Source organism: Rhinatrema bivittatum, chromosome 15 (assembly GCF_901001135.1).
Source record: "Rhinatrema bivittatum chromosome 15, aRhiBiv1.1, whole genome shotgun sequence".
Taxonomy (NCBI): domain Eukaryota; kingdom Metazoa; phylum Chordata; class Amphibia; order Gymnophiona; family Rhinatrematidae; genus Rhinatrema; species Rhinatrema bivittatum.
The window spans coordinates 10,419,570-10,445,250 of NC_042629.1; the positions used below are offsets into that span (position 1 = coordinate 10,419,570).

The window sequence follows — 25,681 nt, forward strand, 5'->3', positions numbered from 1 at the left end:
GCACCTTTATGAGAGAGAGCACCAGCAGGGCAGGAGTGACCTGGGTATCACTCCTGCTCTTGTTATGTTCGGGTTTTCGTGTGCCCTTGGGCCTTGGCCCAACCCCAGACGAGTCCAGGACCGAACCGAGGGTTGGCGGTGTGTCCCAGCATGGCGGAGACAAGGTCTTACCCTCTGCCAGCCTGCAGGCTCCCGGATCCAACAAGAAAATGTTGGTAAAATGAACAGTCCTCCGACCGTTCCCAGCCCTTTCGGACCTGCCGCTTGGCAGATGGAAGCTCTGGTGATAGAAGACATCTGGGACTAGTGAAGATGAAATCTCCAGGCAAGAGGAATGTCCGAGGCAAGGATGACTCTTACGGACCTTGGAAAATCCAGACGAGACAAAAAGGACTTGGAATACTTAGGCGAGACAGGTGAGCACTGTTCCTCAGGGCGCCCTACACAGCCCACTACTCAGCGCGGACCCAATGGGCTGGTCATGGACCACCCTGTTCTTTATGCGCCCTACTCAGCCTAAGGAGGCTGGACACGGACCACGCGGGAGCGGGGCAGGCTCAGGAACGGAATCCAGCTGGCAGGGGCTCCAGTGACCAGAAACAGGAACCAGACGGAACGGATTTACCCTCGGAGAGGCCACCTGGAGAACTCGGAGAGCTGGAACATTGCAGGAACAGACATCAGGAAGATCAGGTACGTCAAGGACCTCTAGCCATCGAGGACATCAGGACTTCAGGAACATCCGGAGAGCAGAGACGGAGGACGTTAGGAACATCAAGACATCAGAGACCTGGACGAGGACCTCAGGAGATGAAGACATGGAACAAGAACCGATGAGACATGGAGCTCCAACAAAGAACATGAAAGACCTGATGGAGCGCTGGAAGATAAGGACTTCCAGGAGCGAAGTAACTCCGATGCAAGGCAAAGGTGGAATGCAGGAGCAGCCCTTTTTTAGGGCTGGCGCAGGAAATGGTCTCTAGGTGGGGCCCAGGGCATATCCGGCCTTGGGCCCTTTAAATATTGAAGAGAGGTGCGGCCGCGCGCCTAGGGATGGAAGCAGGAAGCTGTGCAGGACCGTGGACAGCGGCCCTACTCCGACGTCGGCGTGGAGAAGCAGGGCTAGGCCGAGGAGCAGGCCCCGACGTCAGCAGTGGCTCCCGCTGCTGCAGAAGGATCAGAGGGCAGCTCTGGCCGCCAGGCAAGCCCGAGGACTGCAGCCTCCGGCCGCGAATATGACCATGATGTCGGCAGCAGCTTCAGCCATGGATAACCATGGCGGCAGGCCTGCCACGCCGGGGAGGAAGCCTGCAGTCCGCGGCTCCCGCCGCTGAGAAGAGGAACGTGGTGGGCGGCCTCCAGGCCGCAAGAGGCCAACTGAGTCCGAGGCTCCGGCTGCGCAGAAGGCCCAACATCGGCTGCAATGGCGAAGGCAGCAGTAAGGTGAGGGACCTGCTCATGGGAGAAGTCCGCGGCAGGATTCATAACAGCTCTGGGCGAAGGGGCCCCTGCATTGTGGTAAGTTAAGAGGCGATCAACAGGGGCTGCGGGGAAAACCCCGATGGGGTGTTGTTTTGTTTTTATGCTGGCATGAAATGAAAACCAATAAACAAAACACTACCGTATAAAATGAAAACCAAACATTTCTTTTTCTTATATTTTGAAATGAAATTAAGAAATACTGTTTTTTTTTGTTTTTTATATTTTAATATTTATTAATTTTCAATATTCACTTCCAGCAAATATAATACAATGCGTAGATTATCATCCATCATATAATTTTTAAACAATAAGACTTTTCATCTCTTACTCAGTCATTCATAACATTTTTATCTACTTTTCCAAGAAATTGGGGGAGACATTAAACATGGCGGTTTACAAGAAATTTTTACATATTTTGCAAAAGCATTTTGACCGTCGTGAGAATGTAACAGAAACTTCTATATTAGCTACGATAACTACAGGTTCTGGGGGTTACTAGGCTCAAGAAACCTCTGTAATTGGGCAGGTTCAAAGAAAATATATTTCGCATTTAGATGCTTGATTACACATTTGCTGGGATACCTCAGACTAAAACTGGAGCCCTTGGCCACAACATCAGACCTGAATGCCAAAAATTCTTTCGTCTCTCTTGTGTCATTCGAGATATGTCCGGGTATATCCATATTTTACTCCGATAATATACTTCCTATTTCTCATATATCTCTTTAATATAAGATCCCTATCTGAAGGAAAAGTACATTGAAGAAATAAGGTCATTCTTCTCTTAACTTCTGTTTCGGTGGACATTTCCAGAATCTGAGTCAAATTCAATACATTTTCTTCTTCCTGAGGTGGTTCTTTCCCTTTTTCTTCCTTATTCGGTAGATAGTATACTTTTGAGATCACTGGTAATCCCTCAGCCGGAATCTTCAGAATCTTTATCATGTACTCCTTCAGCATATCGTATGCAGATATCTCTTTTATATATGGGAAATTCAAAACCCGAAGGTTCAGATATTTAATTTGATTTTCCAAGTTCTCTAGTTTCTTCACACTTATATTCTCTACTCTCATAGTCTCAAATTGAGCTTTTTCCACTTTCCTCCTGTCATGGGAGGGATACGGACCAGAAGAAAACTCTTGGAAACCTTTGGCTAATATCATGGACAAAGAGATGCTTCATCAATTTCATCGATCCTCAAAAACCAAGACCAGGTAGGGGGTCTGGAGGGTACTGTTGCATCTGTCGGTCTCAGATGGCTTTGACCTCTGTGCCTCACCTTTCTTCCTTCTCTCTCCTCAAGCCTTGGGAAGATGGCTGCTGCCCCGTCTTCATGCTGCTCTCTCCAGTGACCCCGGAATGGAAACGGCGACATTGTTCGCCATGGATTTCCTGAGGACCTCCTAGGGTGTGTGCGTGCACGCCACTCACGTCTTTATCCACATCATGGCAGGAACCTCGGGGGCGTCCCTTCCAAGTGACATCACGCCATCCAGATATTTAGCCTGCCCTTCATTTGCTAACAAATCGAGTTAGCAAGGATTGGATTGAATTGCCTCCAGTCTAAGCTGCTCTGCTGCTTCCTTGCTGCCACTGGAAGTTGTCTCTGCCCTCCGGGCCTTTCACCTCTAACCTGGGTACCTGCTCCTCGGGGGCTTTCTTTCAGGTGCCTATCTGGGGTACCGGGTACTCGCTCCTCGAGGGCCTGCTCTCCCTGCCTTGGTGCCTGCAAACCAACTACTTCTGCCTGCCAGGATCTTCATTGAATACAGCCATCTATTCAGTGAGTAAAGTAACCTTGTCAGCTTGTCTCCCCTTCAGCTTCAGCGCTGCGAGTCTACATCTGGGACTCTCTCCTCTACCCAGCGCAGCCTACCATCATTGGAGTGTGGGACGGGTCTCCTCTGCCGAGGACCCCTGGACTACTCTACTGGGTTACCTCACTGCTGCCACCCCTGGGCAGTACCACCAAGTTGTACAATAAACACGAATTCTCTGCGTGTATAGAGTCTAGCGTAGTACTGCCATTCCTCATGGGGCTCCTCCCCAGGGGAGTGGCCATCTCCACAGTACCCAAGAATCCACTCAAACACCTCGAAACCATAACACTGGCTACCACGTCAGTTTGAGTGCATATCATTGCTATTGTGGCTTTTCATCACCCTCACAATGGCCTTCCCATTTCCAATCATCCTTTGGTCTCCATATTCATGTGGGGCATGCTTCACCTCCCACCGCCAGTGACAAAGCCACCTGTACCCTAGGATCTAAACATTATCCTAGAGCAGTTCATGATGTCTCCCTTCGAGCCTTTAGACACATGCCACATAAAATACCTCACCTGGAAAACGGTATTCCTGGTGGTCATCACATCAGCTGGGAGAGTGAGTGAATTGCAAGCCTTGATTCACTTCCCTCCTTATTTTGAGTTTTACCACAACAAGGTTATCTTTCGACCTCATCCCACCTTCCTTCCCAAGGTGGTCTCCGCTTTTCATCTTAATCAGACCATCACACTACCATTCTTCATGCCAAAGCCTCATTACAATGAGCGAGACCAACTCCTGCACTCACTAGACTGTAAACGAGCTCTAGCTTACTATAAATAAAAATCTCAATCTCCTTCCAGACCTTCTCAGCTCTTCCTTTCCTTTAACCCAAATGACCCTGGTCAACCAGTCTCTAAGAGAACCATTACCAGTTGGTTATCACAATGCATTCAGTTCTGCTATGACAAGCATTCAATCAAACTTGACAAGAAGCCTCAGACACACCAGATACACGCCACAGTAGCATCAGTTGCCCACTTGAGAAAGATTCTGTTACTGGAGATCTGCAAAGCAGCTACTTGGTCCTCCATTCATATCTTCACATCACACTATTGTCTTCAACAACAAGCGGCTTCTAATGCGGCACTAGGCTCAGCAGTCTGGTCAACCCTTCAAAACCGATGAGACTGTCTACTCTTCCTAAGGGTTGGTGTCCTGACCTTCTAAAACATACTACATGGACACAACCCAGAAGCTTGGGATTCCCAGACAGCATGGCTAATTCAACCCTGCTATCAACGGGAAAAAGCAAGTTTGCTTACTGTAAATGGTGTTTCCGTACATATCAGGTTGAATTAGCCATGCGATCCTGCCCTCCTCCCTAGGCAGTCACACAAAGAACAGTTCAATTGTTACTTCTTGCTTGGCTACAAAGAGACTGAGGGAAAATGGAGGTTTATGCAGAAAAACTCACTGAGGAAAACTCCACCTACTTCCGGTCGCATAGATGCTCCCAGACAGCATGGCTAATTCATCCTATCTACGGAAACACCATTTACGGTAAGCAAACTTGCTTTTCTCACCTCTGAAAGAGGGAAAAATTGCATATGATTGAGAGCTGCTCAGATTTTTATCTTTTTTCACAGGGATGTCTTGCTGAATTTGCTGAATTTGTTGGCTCTGACCCTGCACACGCTCGGCATGGCCAGAGTCTTTTGGCTCAGATCCTAAACATGCTTAGTGTGGCTGAAGGTCAATTTTAAGTTAAGTGTCCTGTTTCTTCCCCCCTATATTCAATTCAAGAGAACATAAAGAAGGTAAATGCAGCTGTCAAGATTCCCCGTTTCTGCATGGAAAATCTGAGGTCCAGTTCTGAGATCTGTCATAGCAATGATACACAAGGGAGAGTTCTTGGCATCTCTCGCCTTGACAGAGGGGTAACTGCACATAGCTATCAGGCCGGAGCACCAGAGATTCCTGAGATTGATGGTCCTAAGGGAACTTTTTCGGTTTTGAGCCCTTCCCTTCAGCTGGCGACGGCTCCACATATCTGTACCAAGGTGATGGTGGTGGGGGTGGCCACATTGCAAAAGGGGGTGTGTGTTAGTGTATCTGTATCTGGATGACTGGCTCATTCATGTGAAATCAGAGGACCTCTGTCGACAATCAGTACAAAAGGTATCGATGAGTTTGAAGTCTCTAGGATGGGTGGTGAATCGAGCAATGAGTCATTTAGTCCTCTTTCAAATTCTGAAGTATTTGGGAGCTCAGTTCGACATGCTAGTGGAGAGAATGCTTCTCACAGAGAAAGATTGCTAAAATTGCAGAGTCAGGATAGGCTTCTGCTAGAGCTTTTGGTGCCCAGGGTCTGGGGCTATTTACAGGTCCTGGGTTCTGTGGCATCGACATTGTAATTAATGCATACGGCTTTTGTGCATATGTGGCCTCTGTAGGAGGCTCTTCTCATCTGCTGGAATCTGTTATTGGAAGAGTTTCATCTTCCTCTTCCATTAGAGGGGGAAGCCAGGGACAGTCTTTCGTGGTGGCTTACTGGCACCAATCTTGTGGTGTAGAACTGGAGGTTCCAAATTGGGTAATAGTCACTACAGATGCAAGCATCTCCATATGGAGGGCAGTATGACAAGATCAGTCAGCACAGGGTCAGTGATCAAAACAGGAGACCTCATTGTCTATGAATCAGTTAAAGGCAAGAGCAGTGCATTTCGCGTTGCTTACCTGTCTGCCAAGGTTACACAGCTATCCAGTATGGATCCTGTCAGATAGTGTGATAATGGTGGCCTCCATCAACAGTCAAGAAGGAACCAATAATCAAGCAGTGGCTTGAGAGGCCCGGGAGTTGATTCTCTGGGTAGAGCAGCAGTTGTAGCAGCTGGCAGCATCTCACATAATCAGAGTGAACAAATTACAGACGGATTTTCTCAGTCAGATAAAGTTTGACTCCAGGGAATGGGAGCTGTCGATGCAGCGATGTGTCTCATTCATGGAAGATGGAGGTATCCTGACCAGAGAACACCAAGGTGTTGCAGTTTTACAGGCGCTGAACAGAACATGGTACAGAAGGAATCGATGCTCTGGTTCTGCCGTGCACTCAAGGGATTCTTCTTTGTCTTCCCTTTGTGGCCTCTGGTGGACAAAGGATCACAGGTATAGAAAAAAATCCGGGTAATGTGATCCTGGTAGCTACAGAGTGGCCACATCAATCATGTTTCCCAGATCTGATCAGCATGGCCATAGATGGGCCGCTGAGGTTTGGACATCGGTCGACTGTTTTACACCAGGGCCCAATATTTTTGGGCCAGGAGGCTCACTTCTGTCTCGCGGCTTCGCTTCTGAGAGGAGGCAACTGAGTTACAGAGGATATTTCAAAGCAATTATTTCTACCTTATTGCAGGCTGGGTGATCTTCTTCATCCTTGACATATGTGCGAATTTCGAGGATCTTCCTGGTCTGCTGTTGATGGAGTGTAGCCTCAGCCTGTTCAGGCTATGGTGTCGCATATTTTGGCTTTTCTACAGAAAGGTTTTGGTCAAGGGACTGGCCTTTAACTTTCTGAGAGCCCAGGTAGCGAGTTGGGTTCTCTAGGTAAGGTGCAAGGGTATCCTCTGTTTGCACATCTGGATGGTATATGTTTCCTCTGGAGAGCTAAGAACTTGTGTCCTCAGGTGTGGAACATTTATCTGTCTTGGAATCTGAATTTAGAGAACTTGGTTTGAACCTCTAAAGAGAGCTACGGTTAAGGGCTTGACTCTTAAAGTGGTTTTCTTGGTGGCTATTTGTTTGGAGCTCCAAGCATTGTCATATCAAGATCCCTTCCTACGGATGTCAGATTCAGGGGTATCAATGCAGGGTGTCTTCTTTTCTGCCTGTGGTAGTCTCGGCTTTCACTTTAGTTGGACAGTGGAGCTTCCAGCTTTTCTGGATTTTGAATTCCTCTATGCCTTACGTGGGGGAGCTTAGGCTCTTAGATAGGAGGCATGCATTATTAAGGTATCTAAAGGTCATTTATGATTCCTGTAGATCGGATCACCTCTTTGTAGATCAGATCACCTCTTCGTACTGTGGTTTGGTCCAAAGAAGGGAAGTAAGGTGTCTAAGGCTACAATTGTGCAGTGGCTGAAGGAAGCAATCAAGTTGACTTAAATTTCTAAAGGGCGCCTGCTGCCGGGGAGTTTAGGGGCACACTCAATGCATTCTCAGGCAACTTCCTGGACTGAGTCACAACAGATGTCTCCTCATGAAATTTGCTGGGTGGCTACTAGAAAGTCATTGCACTAGTCGTTAGCTAGGCATTATCGCTTGGATATCGGAGCTCTGGGCTTCCATATGCTTTGATTAGAGTGTTCCTCTCATCAAAGCATATGAGTTAAGGGGAGCTTAGGTACATCCCAGGAGTCTGGACTGATCTGAGTACGTACAGGGAAAGGAAAATTGGTTCTTACCTGCTACTGTTTGTTCCTGTAGTACCACAGATCAGTCCAGAGACCTGCACAATTACTGGGGGGAGAGTCTACCACTTGTACTGTTGTTTTGTATGTAGTGCAAAGTTGTTGGAGGTTTTCACTGCTGATTGCTTATGTTAAAATTTGAGAAATGAGTTTTTCATTGTCTTTTTGTGCAACTTCACCTTCTTTTGGCACGTTCGAGAGGAGGGAGTTTATTTAGAAATTTGCTTAGAAATGTATGGTTGTTGCTGCATCTTGGCTTGGTTACAGGTCAATGCTTAGGGTGATACAATGGGTTATGTACAGTGTCAGTGAAACTTTCTATCTGCTGGCAGGGAGGCAAAACCCAGGAGTCTGGACTGAAATGTGGTACTACAGGAACAAAAATTAGCAGGTAAAAACCAATTTTCCTTTTACAGTTCAGTAGTAAACTCGTAGATCCATCTTACTCCAACTTCATTTTTACGACGTAGATTATAGCTCCAGGATTTTAAAGCATACTCTGCTCCCCAGCATACCTAAAGTCCATTTTGGACCTGATTCTCTCAGACACAGAATGGGAGAAAGGCTTCTGTGAATGGTTCCTTTGTGTCTGTAAGGCAAATGCTTGGTACAATTGGACTTGTTTAACCAGCAGATCAGCCTTGTACCTCTCTGTGAGCCAGATGTGCTGAGTGTTGTTCTCATAGACAAATAATGGGAAAGCCCGTAGTCTATCAGGCCCCATCTCCTGTTGTTTAAAGTAAAATATTGATCTGAGAAAGTGGAGAATATTGATTTTAAAAAGGGTTATTCTTTGCAAATAACTAAAACTTGGTTCTTTATGCCTTATTGATATAAATCTAAATGACAGTTGACACACTACTTAAATTTAAACCAAACAAGTGTAAATTATGTTTGTACTTTCTATTATTACTTTTGGTTTACATTTATGTTAATAACTGACATGTTCTGTGATATACAGCTCACAATTAACATTTCACCTGAAAGTTTGTGCTTACCCTTTCTTCCTGGAGATTGTCGAGAGTCTTAAACTGTTCTTGGTATGCAAATATATGTTCATTGAATAAGAGTATAAAGGCTATTACTCAGTGACTCATTAGTAATGATTAATGCCTTGATTACTATTCAAATTGGTCTTATAAATGTAAGAGATTGTGCAGGGCACCTCTCATAGCTGTATTCAGTATCTGATGAGGTCCTTGGTAACATAGCATACTCACCTGAAAACATGACAGTAACTTGGAGAAAAGCATCTTCAAAGCCCAGAATCCCTCTAAGTGACCATGAAATCATTTTTGTGGCTCTGAACATTATTTTTGTACTAGTTTGCACTGGATTAATTGTGTTCTCGTGGATGGTAATTAAGGATTTGCAGACAGGTGAGTAACATTTCACTCTTACATACCTCCCCCCTAGATGTTCCTACTTACAGCCCGGTTGAATTAATGCTGAGATTTCTTTTTATACTGTACTCTTAAACCCTGATCTACCTTCCTAATGGCTAAGAAGTTCCATTGGGCTGAAGGATCATCTCTAGTGTTCATGGATTATCCAGCAGCTGAATAAATATTACAACAGTTTACCAGACTGTTTAGCAAACTTTTCACTCCAATACGCACTTTCCCTGAGCCCTCTTCCTGTCTTAACTTATGTCTACAATGCATAAAGATTGTTTGTTTGCTTGAAAAATTTATTTTCCTCTGTAACAAACACTTACCAGATTTACAAACACTAGATAGGATGTGATGCTTTCGATAGAAATTATTAATACTTTCCTAGTACTAAATCATAGTAATGATGGCAGAAAAAGACCAAAATGGTCCATCTAGTCTGCCCAGCAAGCTTCCCAAGGCAGTCACTGCTGCTCCGTGCAGGTTTCCCCCATGTTTCTCTTAAGGTTAGTAACTGCTGCTCCATGCCAGTTAAGCTTTTTTATTTATTCCCATCCTCTAGCCTTTTAGGGATCCACAGTGTTTATCCCATGCCCCTTTAAATTGTTCACAGTTTTAGTCTTAACCACTTCCTCTGGAAGGGCACTCCAGGCATCCACCACCCTCTCAGTGAAGAAATATTTCCTGACATTGGTTCTAAGTCTTCCTCCCTGGAGTTTCAAATCGTGACCCCTAGTTCTACTAAATTGTTTTCAATGGAAAAGGTTTGTTGATGGCACTCCCACTTGTTTACATTGTTGGGGGTAGAAAGGTTTTGACAATGGGCAATTCTAGTAGTGAAAACTGGGTTAGAAGGCACTAACTATAAGCCTGGGGAAACTTGAAGGCTCCTAATACAAGGACAGAACAAAAGAATTTGAGCCTGAATCGAGGAGTTAAGGTTTATCTGAAAATACAAGTTGCTTTTTGGACTTGATATTATTAATGAAAGACCTGTAATGCTTCACAATCATATATAATAGGCTTAGGTGCAACAGAAGGAGCTGTAGCCTAATGGTTAGATTAGTGATCTGAGAACCAGAGAGACTGGGTTGAAATCTCAATCCCACTTCCCCTACTGATACTCCTTATAACCTTGGGCAAGTCATTTTTCTCTTGTTGCCTCAGGTACACATACAGATTGTAAGCTGCTTTGGACACAGACTTATTGCATCTGTAAGCCTATCTTCAGCCTTATTTGGAAATGTGAGCTAAAAATCCAGAATTATTATTCATTGCAAAGAAAAACTAGGAATTATTCCTGTGCTGTTAACTGACCTTGGTATTGTGATGAGAATAGATTCAGAGCTCCTCAGCCAGGGTCCCTGTTTAACCAGCAATGTCTTAGTCCATGAGAAACCTTATCCCCATGACGGCAGTGCTCTGTTAATTAGCTATGACAGCATCTCAGTAGTAAATGACTTTCAAAACTTTGAAGACTTAAATATGAAATGAGAAATAATGAAAAACTTGATCCTTTGGGTTTTGGCTGTCCTACCTGCCACCTGACTTGCTAAAGCTTGCTCTAGTAGATATTATGAAGGTTTGTCATTTTTTGAATGCAGTTACTCTAATGTTTCGTAAAAGTAAACAGTGAAACATTGTTTTATTGCAGCCCTACTTTCTTATTGACATTTGTGCCTTTGTTTGTAAATAAAGCTAACTGCTGTGGTTTTGTTTATTTCTAGCTAATTACAACGACACTTGCAGTAACAGTACAAGCCATGGAGTCAGAGGTGTATTTAGGATCTTAGCTGGAGCAACATATGGACCAAGTTTGCAGAACAAATCTTCTCTGGATTTTAAGGTTCTTGCCTTTGATGTCCAAAAATTGGTAGGATCCATTCATTTCAACTCTTATCATTTCAGTGTTTACATGATTAGAGGAAAATATATTTCTAGAGATCCATATTCAAAAGCATTTGCCTAGATAATTTAGAAATTATCTGGCTAAATGGAAATTTGGCCACTTGTCCTGCTAAATTCTTACCAGATAATTATTTCGCTGGCTAGAATTTGACTGGATAAGTCAGGAGTGGTCCAGAGGCATTTCAGGAAGGTTGTGAGTTAGCCGGATAACAGATCCATTAGGCTAGCCAGGTATATTTAGCAGCACAGCTGCACCCCTGAATATACTGCACAAGTTAGCCAGGTAAGTCTTATGCGGCTAACTAGCAGAGCCACAAAGCAGCTGAATATGGACCAGGTGGTGCACAATATTCAAATGCCTGATATAAGTATTACATTTTGCCTGGTTAATATTAGTTGTTTTTTAATTTTTTTTTTAATTTTTATAGACGAATGAAATCTTCCAAACGAGTGACCTGAGGAATGCATACAAATACACGGAAGTGTTACATTTTCAGTGAGTATGTGATGTTGTAAGCCAGGATGTGCCTTTGATAAACTCTGCTCCCTGTACGTACCCAGATTAGTCCAAACTCCTGGGTTTTGCATCCCTGCCAGCAGATGGAGACAGAGAAAGTTTTACTGACACTGCTACTGACACGTGTGCCACCTGCAGTTCCTCAGTATTTCTCTGTCTCCAGCAGATGGTGAATAGTGCAAAACCTGCAGTTCTGCAGTCCGGAGAATACTTTGATTTTGTGAGCCTTCCAGCCAGGGGCTTTTTGGGTCCTGTTGGATCCTTCCTTGTCTGATTGAGGTGGATGAGCTGGAGGTTGGTGACCTTTTTGTATGCTCGCTCCATTGTCCTATGGGGTGTAAATCTGGTGGTCCAGATTCCTCCCCTTCACGAGGCTGCTAAGGTGGCTGTGGACTCAGGGCAGCTGAATTTCTCAGTCAGCCTCTTTTTGTTTGAATTTGGCTGATCTTCCTGAGGTGCTGGATAGCTCTGTGTTCCATGCTGAGGAATGTTTATGTTAAAGTTTGTTTAAGTTAAAAAACGAACAAAAAAGAGTGCAGAAGGAAGATCTAGCCAGACAGGGCCTTGGTAATTTGAGGATGGCTCTCTGCTTTTGTGTGGTTGGCGGCAAGGGGAGAGGGTGCATTGCAGGCTCAGCGAGGGGTTTCCCGCTGAGTTCTTCATGGTGCGCGGCTTGTTGTGCTGCTCATGCGGCACAGCATCAGTGCGTCTGAGCCGCATTGGTCTATGTGTGGCTTGCGTTTCAGGTGGAGAAGGGCCATCGATGGCCCAGTAGCCGCCAAGAATCATAGAAGGTCTCCCGCAGTGGCTGTCCCTGCCCGCCGGGGTTCGGAGTGAGTTGGGGACTATCTCCGTTGGCGCAGGAATGATAGCCATTTGGTACTGTCTGCACGAATGGAAGGGGAGAGTATTTCCCTCTGAGGCTTTCTCCGGTCTGCACGAGCTCTGTGGAGTGGGTCGAAGAGAGGTTCCCAGGCTTCCAAGGTTCCCACTGCTTGGTGGTTCAAGGAAACCATTGGGTCGACGTACATACTTGCCGGGCATCAGGTGCCTGAAAGTTTGAGAGCACAATGTATGGCGGAAGCTCAGCTGGTTTCACCACAGGAAATTTGTAGAGCAGTGACTTTGAAGTCAGTGCATACTTTTGCAAGACACTACCGTCTAGATGTGGGGGATCCGGTGAGAGTGTTTTGCAAGTGGGACTCTCCAGGTCCCACCCTAAGTAGGGGGCTTTGGTACATCCCAGGAGTCTGGACTGATCCGGGTACATACAGGGAAAAGAAAATTGGCTCTTACCTGCTAATGTTTTATTCTTGTAGTACCACAAATCAGTCCAGAACCCGCCCGATCTGTGGAGGTGGAGAGTTATCCGCTCAGCTAGATTTATTGGGATGGAGTACAGGGTTTTCATGTTATGGAATACAGACTTGTTATAAAAGTTTTTTCCCTAAATTTTGTGATATTGTTGCTGTTTCTAATGGTTTTTTATGCTTGGGTACAGGCAATACTGAGAAACTGCAGATGGGACATGTACTTATGTAGCAGTATCGGTAAAACTTTCTCTGTCTCCACCTGCTGGCAGGGATGCAAAACCCAGGCGTCTGGACTGATCTGTGGTACTACAGGAACGAAAATTGGCAGGTAAGGAACAATTTTCCTCTATTTGATCTTGTCGAATGTAAACAGCAGCATTTGCACAAGTTGGGTGAGGCTGGGCATTTCCTAGATTCTCGTTAACTCCACCAAATCACTTTTTTTACCCTCCATGCCGAGATCTTTGTGTATAAACTTTATGCATAAGTGGAGTATTTTTCTGACTGTATCTGATTATACAGCTAATAAATACCTCCTATGTATGATATACATTCCTTATCATAGTTTGTGCCTGATGCTGATTTAACAGCTTGTGACTTTTACATATGAAATATTGCATTGCTCGGTGTGTGTGCCAATTGCCCTCTAAACCCAGGCCTATCAGAAAGATGGTGTTAAAAGAATACAGTCACTCATAGGGCCTGGTAGGATATCAGAATCCATTTGTAAATTAAATACAGGAATCTTTTCAGACATTGTACAGAAAACAGGACTAACCACAGTGTGCCAAAGTTGCTGCTATTTCAGTGTCAATGTTTTGGCTCGAGCGTTTCCAAATGAGTTACCGCCTGAATTCCAAATAATCTTTCTTCCACTCGGGAAACAGAACACAAGCTCAGCAAACTTTCAAAAACTCCCTGTCTTCTTACTAAAAGTGTCAGCATTGATTATCTTGATTCAATGCCCCAACACAAGTAAGCAGGAGAAACATAAGAACATAAGAAAATGCCATACTGGGTCAGACCAAGGGTCCATCAAGCCCAGCATCCTGTTTCCAACAGTGGCCAATCCAGGCCATAAGAACCTGGCAAGTACCCAAAAACTAAGTCTATTCCATGTTACCATTGCTAATGGCAGTGGCTATTCTCTAAGTGAACTTAATAGCAGGTAATGGACTTCTCCTCCAAGAACTTATCCAATCCTTTTTTAAACACAGCTATACTAACTGCACTAACCACATCCTCTGGCAACAAATTCCAGAGTTTAATTGTGCGTTGAGTAAAAAAGAACTTTCTCCGATTAGTTTTAACTGTGCCCCATGCTAACTTCATGGAGTGCCCCCTAGTCTTTCTACTATCCGAAAGAGTAAATAACCGATTCACATCTACCTGTTCTAGACCTCTCATGATTTTAAACACCTCTATCATATCCCCCCCTCAGTCGTCTCTTCTCCAAGCTGAAAAGTCCTAACCTCTTTAGTCTTTCCTCATAGGGGAGCTGTTCCATTCCCCTTATCATTTTGGTAGCCCTTCTCTGTACCTTCTCCATCGCAACTATATCTTTTTTGAGATGCGGCGACCAGAATTGTACACATTATTCAACGTGCGGTCTCACCATGGAGCGATACAGAGGCATTATGACATTTTCCGTTTTATTCACCATTCCCTTTCTAATAATTCCCAACATTCTGTTTGCTTTTTTGACTGCCGCAGCACACTGTACCAACGATTTCAATGTGTTATCCACTATGACGCCTAGATCTCTTTCTTGCATACTGGTAAAATTTCAGGGAGCAAGCTGTGAAGCAGTATGCTCCCAGCAAGTTAGTGCTGGAACTGCAGCCTGTGACAAACCTGCCCAGTTCACATCTCCAGACTGGTCCTGCAGCTGACTAGATTCTGATTCCAATGTGATTTTCCATCAGTGTTATGCTAATATGGCTAGTACATACATTAAGCTGGATTCTGAAATTTCAAACATTTCCACTTTAACTTATTGAAAACCATTTCCTACAAACTAATCTTTCAAATAATGTAAGTAGCAAACAGAATAACAGTGTATATGGCACATAAGAGGAGACAGTCTTGTTAACACTGTGGCCCTGGTGCATGGCATTGGGCTCACTAGAATTTCTTGAAACGCACACAAGGTCAGTTTTGCAAAGCTTACACAGGAAGTTTTCCAAGCTGAGAGCAAATTGATTTCTTGGCAGACAAAAGAACACTTCATTTGCAGGTAACAACCAGAATAATTGAAGTTGGAGAAATCTACAGCTGGGTCTGGATTCATCAAAGGTTTTCTCATGTGATTTTGGGAAAAACCTTTGATAAGTCAGGTCTATTGTATGACTATTTGATTGGCAGAGAAAATTCAATCTTGGTAGTGGTTGGGGAGCTCAAAGTTAAAGGAGTAACATAGTAAAGCAAAGGCCATGAGTTCCTGTAGCTTTACCACAACAAATCTTGTTGTCAGTCCAGCTGTATCACAAGCATGCTTCTGGGTTATCCATTATAAGCGCATAGATAAAACTTCTATATGTGTATTATGTGCAAGTTGATGTCTTCTACAGAGCCTATGTTAGTCACCATCTCATTTGTTCTATGTATTGAATAAATAATAGGGATGTGAATCGTTTTTTGACGATTTAAAATATTGTCCGATATATTTTAAATCGTCAAAAATCGTTAGAGCCGCGATACAATAACAATTCCCCCGATTTATCGTCAAAAAATCGTAAATCGGGGGAAGGGGGAGGGGAAGGGGGAGGGCGGGAAAACCGGCACACTAAAACAACCCTAAAACCCACCCCGACCCTTTAAAATAAATCCCCCACCCTCCCGAACCCCCCGAAAATGCCTTAAATTACCTGGGGTCCAGAGGAAGGGTCCCGGTGTGATCTTTTACTCTCGGACCTCCTGTGCGTTGAAGAAATGGCGCCGGCGCTACCTTTGACCTGTCATATGACAGGGCAAAGGTAGCGCCGGCGCCATTTTGTTTTTTTGTCCCCCGATGGCAGGAGCGTAGGAGATCGCTCCCGGACCCCCGCTGGACCCCCAGGGACTTTTGGCCAGCTTGGGGGGGCCTCCTGACCCCCACAAGACTTGCCAAAAGTCCAGCGGGGGTCCGGGAGTGATCTCCTGCCTTGAATCGTTTTTCCGTACGGAAAAACGATTCGCGTGCAGGAAGTCATTCCCGGACCCCCGCTGGACCCCCAGGGACTTTTGGCCAGCTTGGTGGGCCTCCTGACCCCCACAAGACTTGCCAAAAGTCCAGCGGGGGTCCGGAATGACCTCCTGCAGTCGAATCGTGTTGCCGTACGGCCGGCGCCATTTTGCGCAAAATGGCGCCATTTTCCGTACGGAAAAACGATTTGCATGCAGGAAGTCGTTCCCGGACCCCTGCTGGACTTTTGGCAAGTCTTGTGGGGGTCAGGAGGCCCCCCCAAGCTGGCCAAAAGTCCCTGGGGGTCCAGCGGGGGTCCGGGAGCGATCTCCTACGCTCCTGCCATCGGGGGACAAAAAAACAAAATGGCACTGGCGCTACCTTTGCCCTGTCATATGACAGGTCAAAGGTAGCGCCGGCGCCATTTCTACAACGCACAGGAGGTCCGACAGTAAAAGATCACACCGGGACCCTTCCTCTGGACCCCAGGTAATTTAAGGCATTTTGGGGGGGTTCGGGAGGGTGGGGGATTTATTTTAAAGGGTCGGGGTGGGTTTTAGGGATGTTTTAGTGTGCTGGTTTTCAATTTACACGATTTACACGATATTTAAAAAACCCAAACTGCGACGATCCGATTCTCTCCCCCTCCCAGCCGAAATCGATCGTTAAGACGATCGATCACACGATTCACATCTCTAATAAATAATTCCCTTTTTTGGACCTGGCTAGATGTGCTACACATTTTTCGTATAGACACAAAATGGAAAACCCTTTAGTACCTTAGGCCCATTGTGAATGATTTCTTTAACATCCTACAAGCCCAGGATGCTACTTATCCCTGCTTCTGTCAAAACACTTTTGTTTAGCTAGCATTCAACTGATTTGTGTCTTAATATTCTCATGAAGAGACTGTTAGTAGTTTGTTCTGTTTTGTTATATGTTATTTATTTTATTATATGTTTTGTTATATGTTTGCTATATGTTGGAAAATTAAACTAAAATAAGATTAATAAGAAACCATTCTGGTTCTCAAAGGAGATAGCTGAAATAATAAAGGTAAAATGAACAGCTTTTCAGAAGTATATAGGATCCCAAAAAGAAACCAGAGAAGAATACCTGGTGAGACTTAGAAGGAAATCAGAAAAGCAAAATGTCAAGTGGAGATCCGAGATGGCGCACTAGCGTTCCGGCTGTGAGCATTCTCTTTGCGTCTTGTTAGTTTTTTCCTGAATGCTGCTTTCTGCACGTAAGCAGAGGGTGAGAGAGTGTGTTGGCTCAGCTGCTCTCTCCTCCACCCCTCTGACTGGTCCTATGGATGCTCATGTCCGAAGGGGAGCTTCTGCTCTGGGAGTTGGCTCGCTGGAGGAGAGATGGGCGGAAGTTGAGCTCGATCCCCTCCCTGAGCTATCGGCATCTTTGTCCTCAGAGAACTGGACTGCCCCTGTCAACCCTGCAGAGGCACATGTGCAGTCCCAATATCGAGATCGGGAGCCAATCAAGGATTTGAGCGGCAACCGATCTTGTTCTGAGCCTGAGGGACTGCAGGAAAGTGTCTCAGCCTTGCAGAAGACCTTCGATGAACCAGGGGAAGTTGCTGGTCATGCTGCTCTGCAGCAGGCTGGTGGAAGCCTAACTGAATCCCACAATTTCATCCTGTTGTGCTGGTAAGGCCTGCTATGTTCAATTTGGAGGTTATCTGGGAAGCAATTCAAACTTTAAACTCTAATATCATAGCTCAAATGAATCCTCTCTTTGAGAGTGTTAGAAATTTGGACTCTCTTTTAAACAGTGTGGAGAAAGAAACCAGGGAGAACAAGGAATCTTTTGGAATCTCTTAAAGTTAGATCTGAAAGCTGTTTAGGTTTACAACAAGCATTAAGAAAGGAAAACCAGGATCTGCAATATAAATTAGAAAATATGGAAAATCAAATAAGAGGAAGAAACCTTCGGTGTATCAATTTTTCCAAAGTACCACAATTCCTACCTAATGATATGTGGAAAAGGTACTTAATGGAAATACTTAAGATTTCTGAACAGGTTCTTCCTCTAACTTTAAGGGTATATTATATTCCATCCTTTAAGAAAAGACCTCCTGACATCCACCTTCACTCCCCCCCCCCCCGCTCAATCCCTCTCAATCGCTGCCCTAACTCTTATTTTGTCCCCCCTTACTCCCCATTCTATTCAGGCCCTCTCACGATATAGACCTCCTTCCCCTCTGCTTTCTTACATCAACCTGAATTACATACCATCATGATCACAATGCAATTTATGACAAATAAACAGTAATCCACGCACACAGGAAACTTTATAACAAGAGACCTGCCATTCACCCTAGATCCCTAATCCCAATCATAATTTCCCCCATGACCCAACTGCTCGGCCTCTCTTTATTCTCTCTTATACTATTCAATGCCCAATCCCTAGTGAAAAAGACCCCAATCCTACAAGACATCCTAACAGACCACATTCCCGACATATGCGCCATCACAGAAATGTGGCTCAAGCAAACAGACATAGTCCTAACCAACCAGCTCCCAACTCACATTTATGACATCATCTCTGTCCCTAGGATCAAAAAAGAGGAGTGGCCTTCTACTAGCCACAAAGAAAGAACTCGACATCAAACTGAAAGCTACTCACGCAGCCCCTAACTATGAAATTGCCTACTTCAAATCCAATCAACTCCAAATCTGCCTACTATACACCCCACCAGGTATCCTAGAATGCAATGCCTCCCCCCTTATTGAATTCATCACTCAAAACATAGACATAAACACCCCTGCCATCATCCTAGGTGACTCCAATCTACACATTGACACCATTCCCTTAACCCCTTCCTGCGAAGCTATCCTCAACTCCCTCTCAGCCATAGGTTTTAAACAAATCATTGACTCCCCCACTCACAAAGCAGGGCACTCCCTAGACCTAATCTTCATAAGCACACACATACAAACCTCAAAACCCCCCTCTTGTACTCCTGTTCCCTGGTCCGATTACTTGCTAATTCATGAAAACCTCTCCATAAACACACCACCCCACTCCTCTCCCAAACACCTCCACTATTCAATTCAGAAAACCATGGAAAACAGATGACCTGACTGAAGCGCTCCCTCCCGCACTAAACAACTTATACTTAACCAACACTAATTCCACCCTCGCCACATGGAACACCATCACAAATAACATTGCCAACCAATTCTGCCCTCTAATAACCAAAGACATAAATTCCTCCAAGCATAATAAAAACACTTGGTACTCACCAGAACTAAAAAAACCTAAAACAAAACCTCAGAAAAATCGAAAAGAAATGCCGAAAATCCCACACCCCCAGCCTTCTGACCACATATAGAACCACTCTACACAACTATAGAACAGCAATCCTCAAATCAAAGCACGATTATTACTCGAAGAGAATACATGAGTTCCAATTCAACACTAAAGCCCTGTCTCCAAACTACGTCTCCAAACTCACAAAAACATCATCATCACTAATACCAAACAATGAGTCCAAATCAAAATGCAATGAACTTGCCCTCTTCTTCAAAGATAAAGTCACTAACATAATGGCCAAACTCGCCCCCACCACAGCAAACAAAATTACCCTACCTAAAATCCCAAACGCCATCCTTGATGAATTCGAGAATATCTTCTCCTCAGAAATAGAATCACTCATTAGAATAATCAACCCTGCATCACATCCAGCCGACGCAATCCCAATTAAACATCTAAAATCTATCCCAAACATCATAGCCAAACCCATAGCAGACATCATCAACACATCCCTGTCTTAGGGACATGTACCAACTGACATAAAAGAAGCCCTAGTCAAACCCATTTTTAAAAAACCCCAACTGAACCCCTCAGAACTAAATAACTTCAGACCCATATCCACCCTCCTTTTCCTTGCTAAAATTCTGGAAAAAGTAGTAAACAATCAACCAACGGAACATTTAGAAAAACACAACGTACTACATCCCTCCCAATTTGGCTTCTGTAAATTTTTCAGCACAGAAACACTATTACTCTCCCTCACTGATACCATCCTCACAGGTCTTGATAAAGGACAACCTTTCACCCTAGCTATGCTAGATATCTCAGCAGCCTTCGACACCATTAGCCACAACATCCTCATTGACCGACTAATTGAAATTGGACTATCTGGCATCACACTGCAGTGGTTCATCTCATACCTAGAAAACAGACAGTACAAAGTCAAAATTGGCAAGAATGAAACCGAGCCCATCAAACTAACTCAAGGCATCTCACAAGGCTCCTCTCTGTCATCCAAGCTCTTCAACATATATATGCTCCCCTATGTAAACTCCTAACCGACCTAGGACTCACCTTCTTCATATACGCTGATGACATCCAAATCCTCATTCCCATCCCTGAATCCATTTCCAAAGTCTTACATCTCTGGGACAACCTCCTCACCTCCATTAAGCAACTCCTCAATCAAATGAACCTCGCACTCAATACCAACAAAACTGAACTCTTAATAATAAGCCATAAATCCAATGATATAATCCTCCCTGAAACTTCCCCCACACCAAGTAAAACCCCCAATTACAAAAGAGGTCAGAAACCCTGGCGTCACAATAGACAATGAGTTAAACCTAAAAAAATTCATACACTCAACTATAAAAGACTGCTTTTACAAACTCCATGTGCTAAAAAAAACTAAGGCCCCTCCTCCATCAAAATGACTTCAGAACAGTCCTACAGGCACTCATCTTATCCAAATAGACTATTGCAACTCCATACTAGGATTCCCAGCAACCTCCCTAAGCCCCTGCAAATGCTTCAAAATGCCACCGCCAGAATCCTCACAAACACCAGAAGAAACAAACATATCACCCCTATACTAAAAATACCTGCACTGGCTCCCTATACAACTCAGAATACACTTCAAGAGTCTCATGCTTATTCATAAAACACTATACAACCAAAATATAAACTGGTTCAACACCTCCATCCACTTTCAACCCCCCTGAAGATCCACAAGATATGCCAATAATGGCATTATACCCATAACCTCTCCCAAACTCACTAATCTATCCTCGACGTGGGAAAGTGTACGTTCCCTTACCGGCCCCACCATTTGAAACACAATGCCCCTTGACTTAAGAGTTGAATCGAACACTCAAAACTTAAAAAAAAAACCTGAAAACCTGGCTCCTTAGACAAGCCTACCAATAACTCCCTCACGCACTCGCACTCAGACACACAAACTCTTCCCCCCCCCCCCCCCACAAGAACGTTTCCTGAAACTGTTATCCCCCCCATAACATGTTCCTCTCTGCTTTTGGTCTCGTATGTTCCTGTTAGGAGCGCGGAGGCATATTCCCAGCTCAAGGGAGGATGTGAGCCCTTGGATCACAGGGCGGCTCATGGAGGAGCCCCAAGACACACCACGAGAGGTGCGCAGGTATGAGCACAGGTGGAGCAGGAGCAAGGCTGGACTGAAAGCAAGGCGAGGATTATCCAGAACAGGAACAAGGCAGGCTCAGCCCTCCACTGGACCTACACGCACCAATGAGACCCAGCAATGCAATGCTGGTCTCAAGAGTAGCCCTTCGGCCACTCAATAGCCTTTCCAGACCCGCCACTTGGGAATGACGAGTGCATAAGGCAAGACAGAGGCTGAGGCAGGAACATGAAGACTTAGACGAAGACACAGGATACTCGGAGAATTCATAGACTTGGATACTCAGAAGTCTCAGATGAAAACTTGGATACTCAGAAGATTCAGAGGACTCAGGCAAGGACTCAGGATACTCAGAAGACTTGGACAAGGATTCAGATTACTCAGAAGACTCAGACAAGGATTCAGGTTGCTCGGAAGTTTCAGGCAAGGATTCAGGAGTCAGGTGAAAGTACTGGGTGAGAACTGCATCGCAGCACGTCCTACAGAGCCGCCCGTGGCTGGTCGCTGTTAGGTTTTGCTCCTCCAGAGGGGGAGGAGTTAGCAATCTATTGTAATCTGCTGCTGAATACTCCTGTAGTGGGAAGAGTAGCAAACTATTATCAGTCACCATGCAGAGTTGCAATCTGTTAGGGGCTGGCTCCCATGGAAGGAGGAGTGTAGCAATCTGATATGCTCCGTAGGTGGAACTAGCAATCTTGTTATGATATAGACTGATGAGATGGCCATCTGTACCAGCGGAGTGCTAGAGAGGGTACTCAGCTGGAAAGGAATGTAAATAGGTGAATCCTTGGGCTGATGGCAGATGACAGCGTCCCCAGGAGGATATCCTGAGAGGGACCACTGGCTAGGCTTGGGTATGGAGACAGACACAGATAGTTCTTTTATTAGACAGGTTAGTAGAACTACTAGAGGTGGCAGTAGTGAGCTGATATGCCCGGCAGGGCATATCAGCTCACTACTACTTCAGATACTAGAACGCAGTTCTAGTATCTGAAGTCCCTCAGATACTAGAACTGCAATCCCAGGGTTGCTGAGCTGTAGAAAGACTAAAGATAGTGAGTAGACAGGGTATGCTGTATACATAGCCAGTAGTAGATGACAAACTCACATAGGTTCTTAAGGAGGCTCAATAGCTGGAAAGAGTTAGGACCTCGAGGAGCGAGTACCTGGTTCCAGGGAAAGCTCTGAGAGAGCGGTGGTAACTCACAATTGTCTGCATCTGCGATAGCTTCCAGGCAGTAGAGAATCTTCAGAGTGTTCAAGAACATGGGCCCTTGAGAAGCGAGTACCGGTTCCTATTATAATCTGAAATAGAGAAAAGAGAGCGAGGCCCCTGAGGAGCAGGTACCCCTGGTAAGTCCGAGGAGGAAGAGCAGCGTAGAGAGACTAGTGAGTCTAAAACAATCCCCGCTATCAATCCTTGCTAACTCAAATCGTAAGCGAAAGTGAAGACCTTTTATGTTGGAAGCGGATGACGTCAATACAGGGGGACGCCCCTGAGGTTTGCGCCCTTGCTGGTACATACTTTGGAGCGTGCGCCCTACATCATCAGGAACATGGCGGATCCGCAGCATTGAGCCGGTCCGGGTACGCCGGAGAGAAGCGGCATAGAGACGCCGCGGCAGCAAGCCATCCATCAGGCCCGGAGGGAGTCACCACAGAGGTAGACAGGGTGGAGCGAGGGCTCAGAGCAGCCACGAATGCAACAGTCGCAGACCACGCTGAATGCGAAGCTGGCGCCAGATGAGGTAATGGAACTTGAGATTGGAACATGACGAAAATTCAGTAGAGGTCTGCACCGGGGCGCGCCCTAAATAGCCGCTTGTGGCTGGTCACGGACCACACTGGAGCGGAGCAGGTTCTGGCAGAGTCTTAGGCATGGATGGATGCAGGCACAAGGGATTCCGAAGACTAGGACAGGATTCTAGGAAGTAAGGCATTAGAAACAAAAGTCTTCTGGAGGCTTGCACTGCAGATGAGAAGAAGGCCTTGTACCATGAGGCGCCCTACACAGCCCCCCATGGGCTGGTCATGGACCATGACGGTGGCACTACAGGAGAGGTGGACAGACGAGGGACCTGGGAACTGGATGAAGAGCTGAAGATGAGACGGATGGAGTCAAGACAGGAACATCGAACATCAGGAACATGGCACCTTGGGACACGGGACATCAGGACATCTGGACACAGAACAGCTCAAAAATTGAAAAATTTGCAAACAACCCAAGAACACTATTTAACATAATAAAAAATCTGATTAATGATAAAAAAAGAGGCGCCCCAAACCCCACAAGAGAATAAATGTAACGAAATAGCACACTATTTCTCAGACAAAATCACAATCCCAAAAACGAAGATCCCGAACTAAACAAAACAGGAAATTAAGATGCACGAAAGAGATGTGACACAATGGTCCACATTTGACGAGGTATCCAAGATCGAAATGGAATCCATGCTAAAAAAATTTAAATCCAGCCCCACATAAAATCAACACCATTCCCACCATGGACATTAAAAAACTAGATGATACAGCTTCCCATACAATAGCCAAAATAATTAACCTATCCCTTAGCGAAGGATCAATGCAGACTTACTTAAAGGTGCAATAATAAAACCAATACTGAAGAAAAAAAAACAGTGACCCAAATGTCTTAAGTAACTACAGACCAATTTCAAACCTACCTATGCTTGCTAAATTAATAGAAAAAATGGTACAAAAACAACTAGCAGAATATCTAGACAACAATAGCATTCTTTCCCTGTACGTACCAGGATCAGTCCAGGACACCTGGGTTGTGACTCCGCACCAGTAGATGGAGACAGAGCAAAACTTGTGGGCGGAGCCATATATGCCCCTGTGCCAGTCACAGCCCCTCAGTCTTACTCTGTCTCCAGTAGATGGTGCAGGTCCGGTCACAGCCCTGCCTGCCCTGATTCTGGTAGTTAGTCAGGGTTAGGGTTTTTCTTTTGTGATCAGTTCTTGAGCCTAGTTAGTGGTTTTTTTTGCCAAATTGGGGTTTGTTCTTTTTGATTGAAGAGTCAGATCCCGGCTGCCCTGCCTCCCAGGGGGGTTGAGAGGTCCTGAGGGGACTACCCCCCCCTGGTCGAGGCCGCTGCTAGGGTCGAGGACCCGGCTCCACAAGTAGCAGCGTCAGGGGTGACACCGGGGAGCCCGGTTCACTCACCCCTGCAGGTACAGGGCTCCAGGACCCGGGACAGCGACAAGCGTCAGTAAAAAAAAAAAAAAAAAAAAAAGGTTTTTGCTTTTGTTTTGTGTTCGGCCGGCTCTCCGTTTTCCTTGCGTCGCCGCTCGCCGCTCCGTTCGAGGGGGGTGCCGCTTGCAGGGGGGGAGGGCGCCGAATTAATTAATTAATTTTCTATTTCTGAAGCGCATCTTGGTCTTCCTGCGTTCGCCGGCGGCCGCGCGGCTCCCCATGCCGGGCCTGCGGCTCGGCGCGCGCCTACCTCGTGACGGTTTTTTGTTCTTCCGGCGTCCCGGGCGGGGAAGGGCCGTCCGGGACCCCTCGGGGGTCTCGCTCCCGGATCGCGCGTTCGCCGCCGCGGGTTGGAGGCGCCATAGGTAGGCCTCAGGACCGGTTCCCGCGGGAATGGCGGCCATTTTGGCACAGAAAGAGAAATCGCGCGGGATGCGCCGGGGGATTCGGCCTTGCCTCCCGCGTTTTTTCCCCACTGCGGGGCGCGGCGGGAGGGGGCTCCTCAGAGGGGCTTCGGTCCGGGGAGGTTTCCGGGGCCGATTCTTCTGGGTCAGGTTCTTTCTCGCAGGACTTTGCGCTATTGCTACGAAAGGTACTTGGTACTAGCGTAGCAAGCGCAGCCGAGGCGGGGATCCCTACAGAGGGTCCCCACAAGCTTACTCCACGGACGAGGGCTGCGGAGGGCGTCCAGGAGCCCTCAAGGGGGAATCGGGCCCCTCGGGGCATGCCGCAGGAATCGGATTCGGAAGATTCCCCCGTGGAGGTTACTGATTTTCCAAAGAGCCCCTGACGGGGGCCGAGGAGGCGGCGGCGGATGGCTCCGCCCAGCCCAGCACGGGAAAGGGAGTACAGACCATGGAAGGGGATGACCCCAAGGTAGTCCGACTGTTCCACAGGGAGGAACTATTGCCCCTTATTCCGGCCATCCTCCAGGAGCTGGGGATAGAGGCCCCACCTGTGGTGGTCCGCCAAGAGGCCAACATGGATCCTGTTCTGCTGGGCCTTACGGGTCCGGCAGTTGCCTTC

General features: G+C 45.9%; 1 protein-coding gene across 1 annotated transcript in view; it reads left to right on the forward strand.

The window, feature by feature from the left end:
• The first annotated feature begins 1,275 nt into the window (after positions 1 to 1,275).
• Positions 1,276 to 25,681, forward strand: part of TMPRSS15 (transmembrane serine protease 15) — a 335,674-nt gene continuing 311,268 nt past the window's right edge. Inside the window, exons 1-2 of the mRNA XM_029579188.1 lie at positions 1,276 to 1,518; positions 11,446 to 11,513. Of these exons, the coding sequence (XP_029435048.1) occupies positions 1,276 to 1,518; positions 11,446 to 11,513 (311 nt within the window). The remainder of the gene's footprint in view (positions 1,519 to 11,445; positions 11,514 to 25,681) is intronic.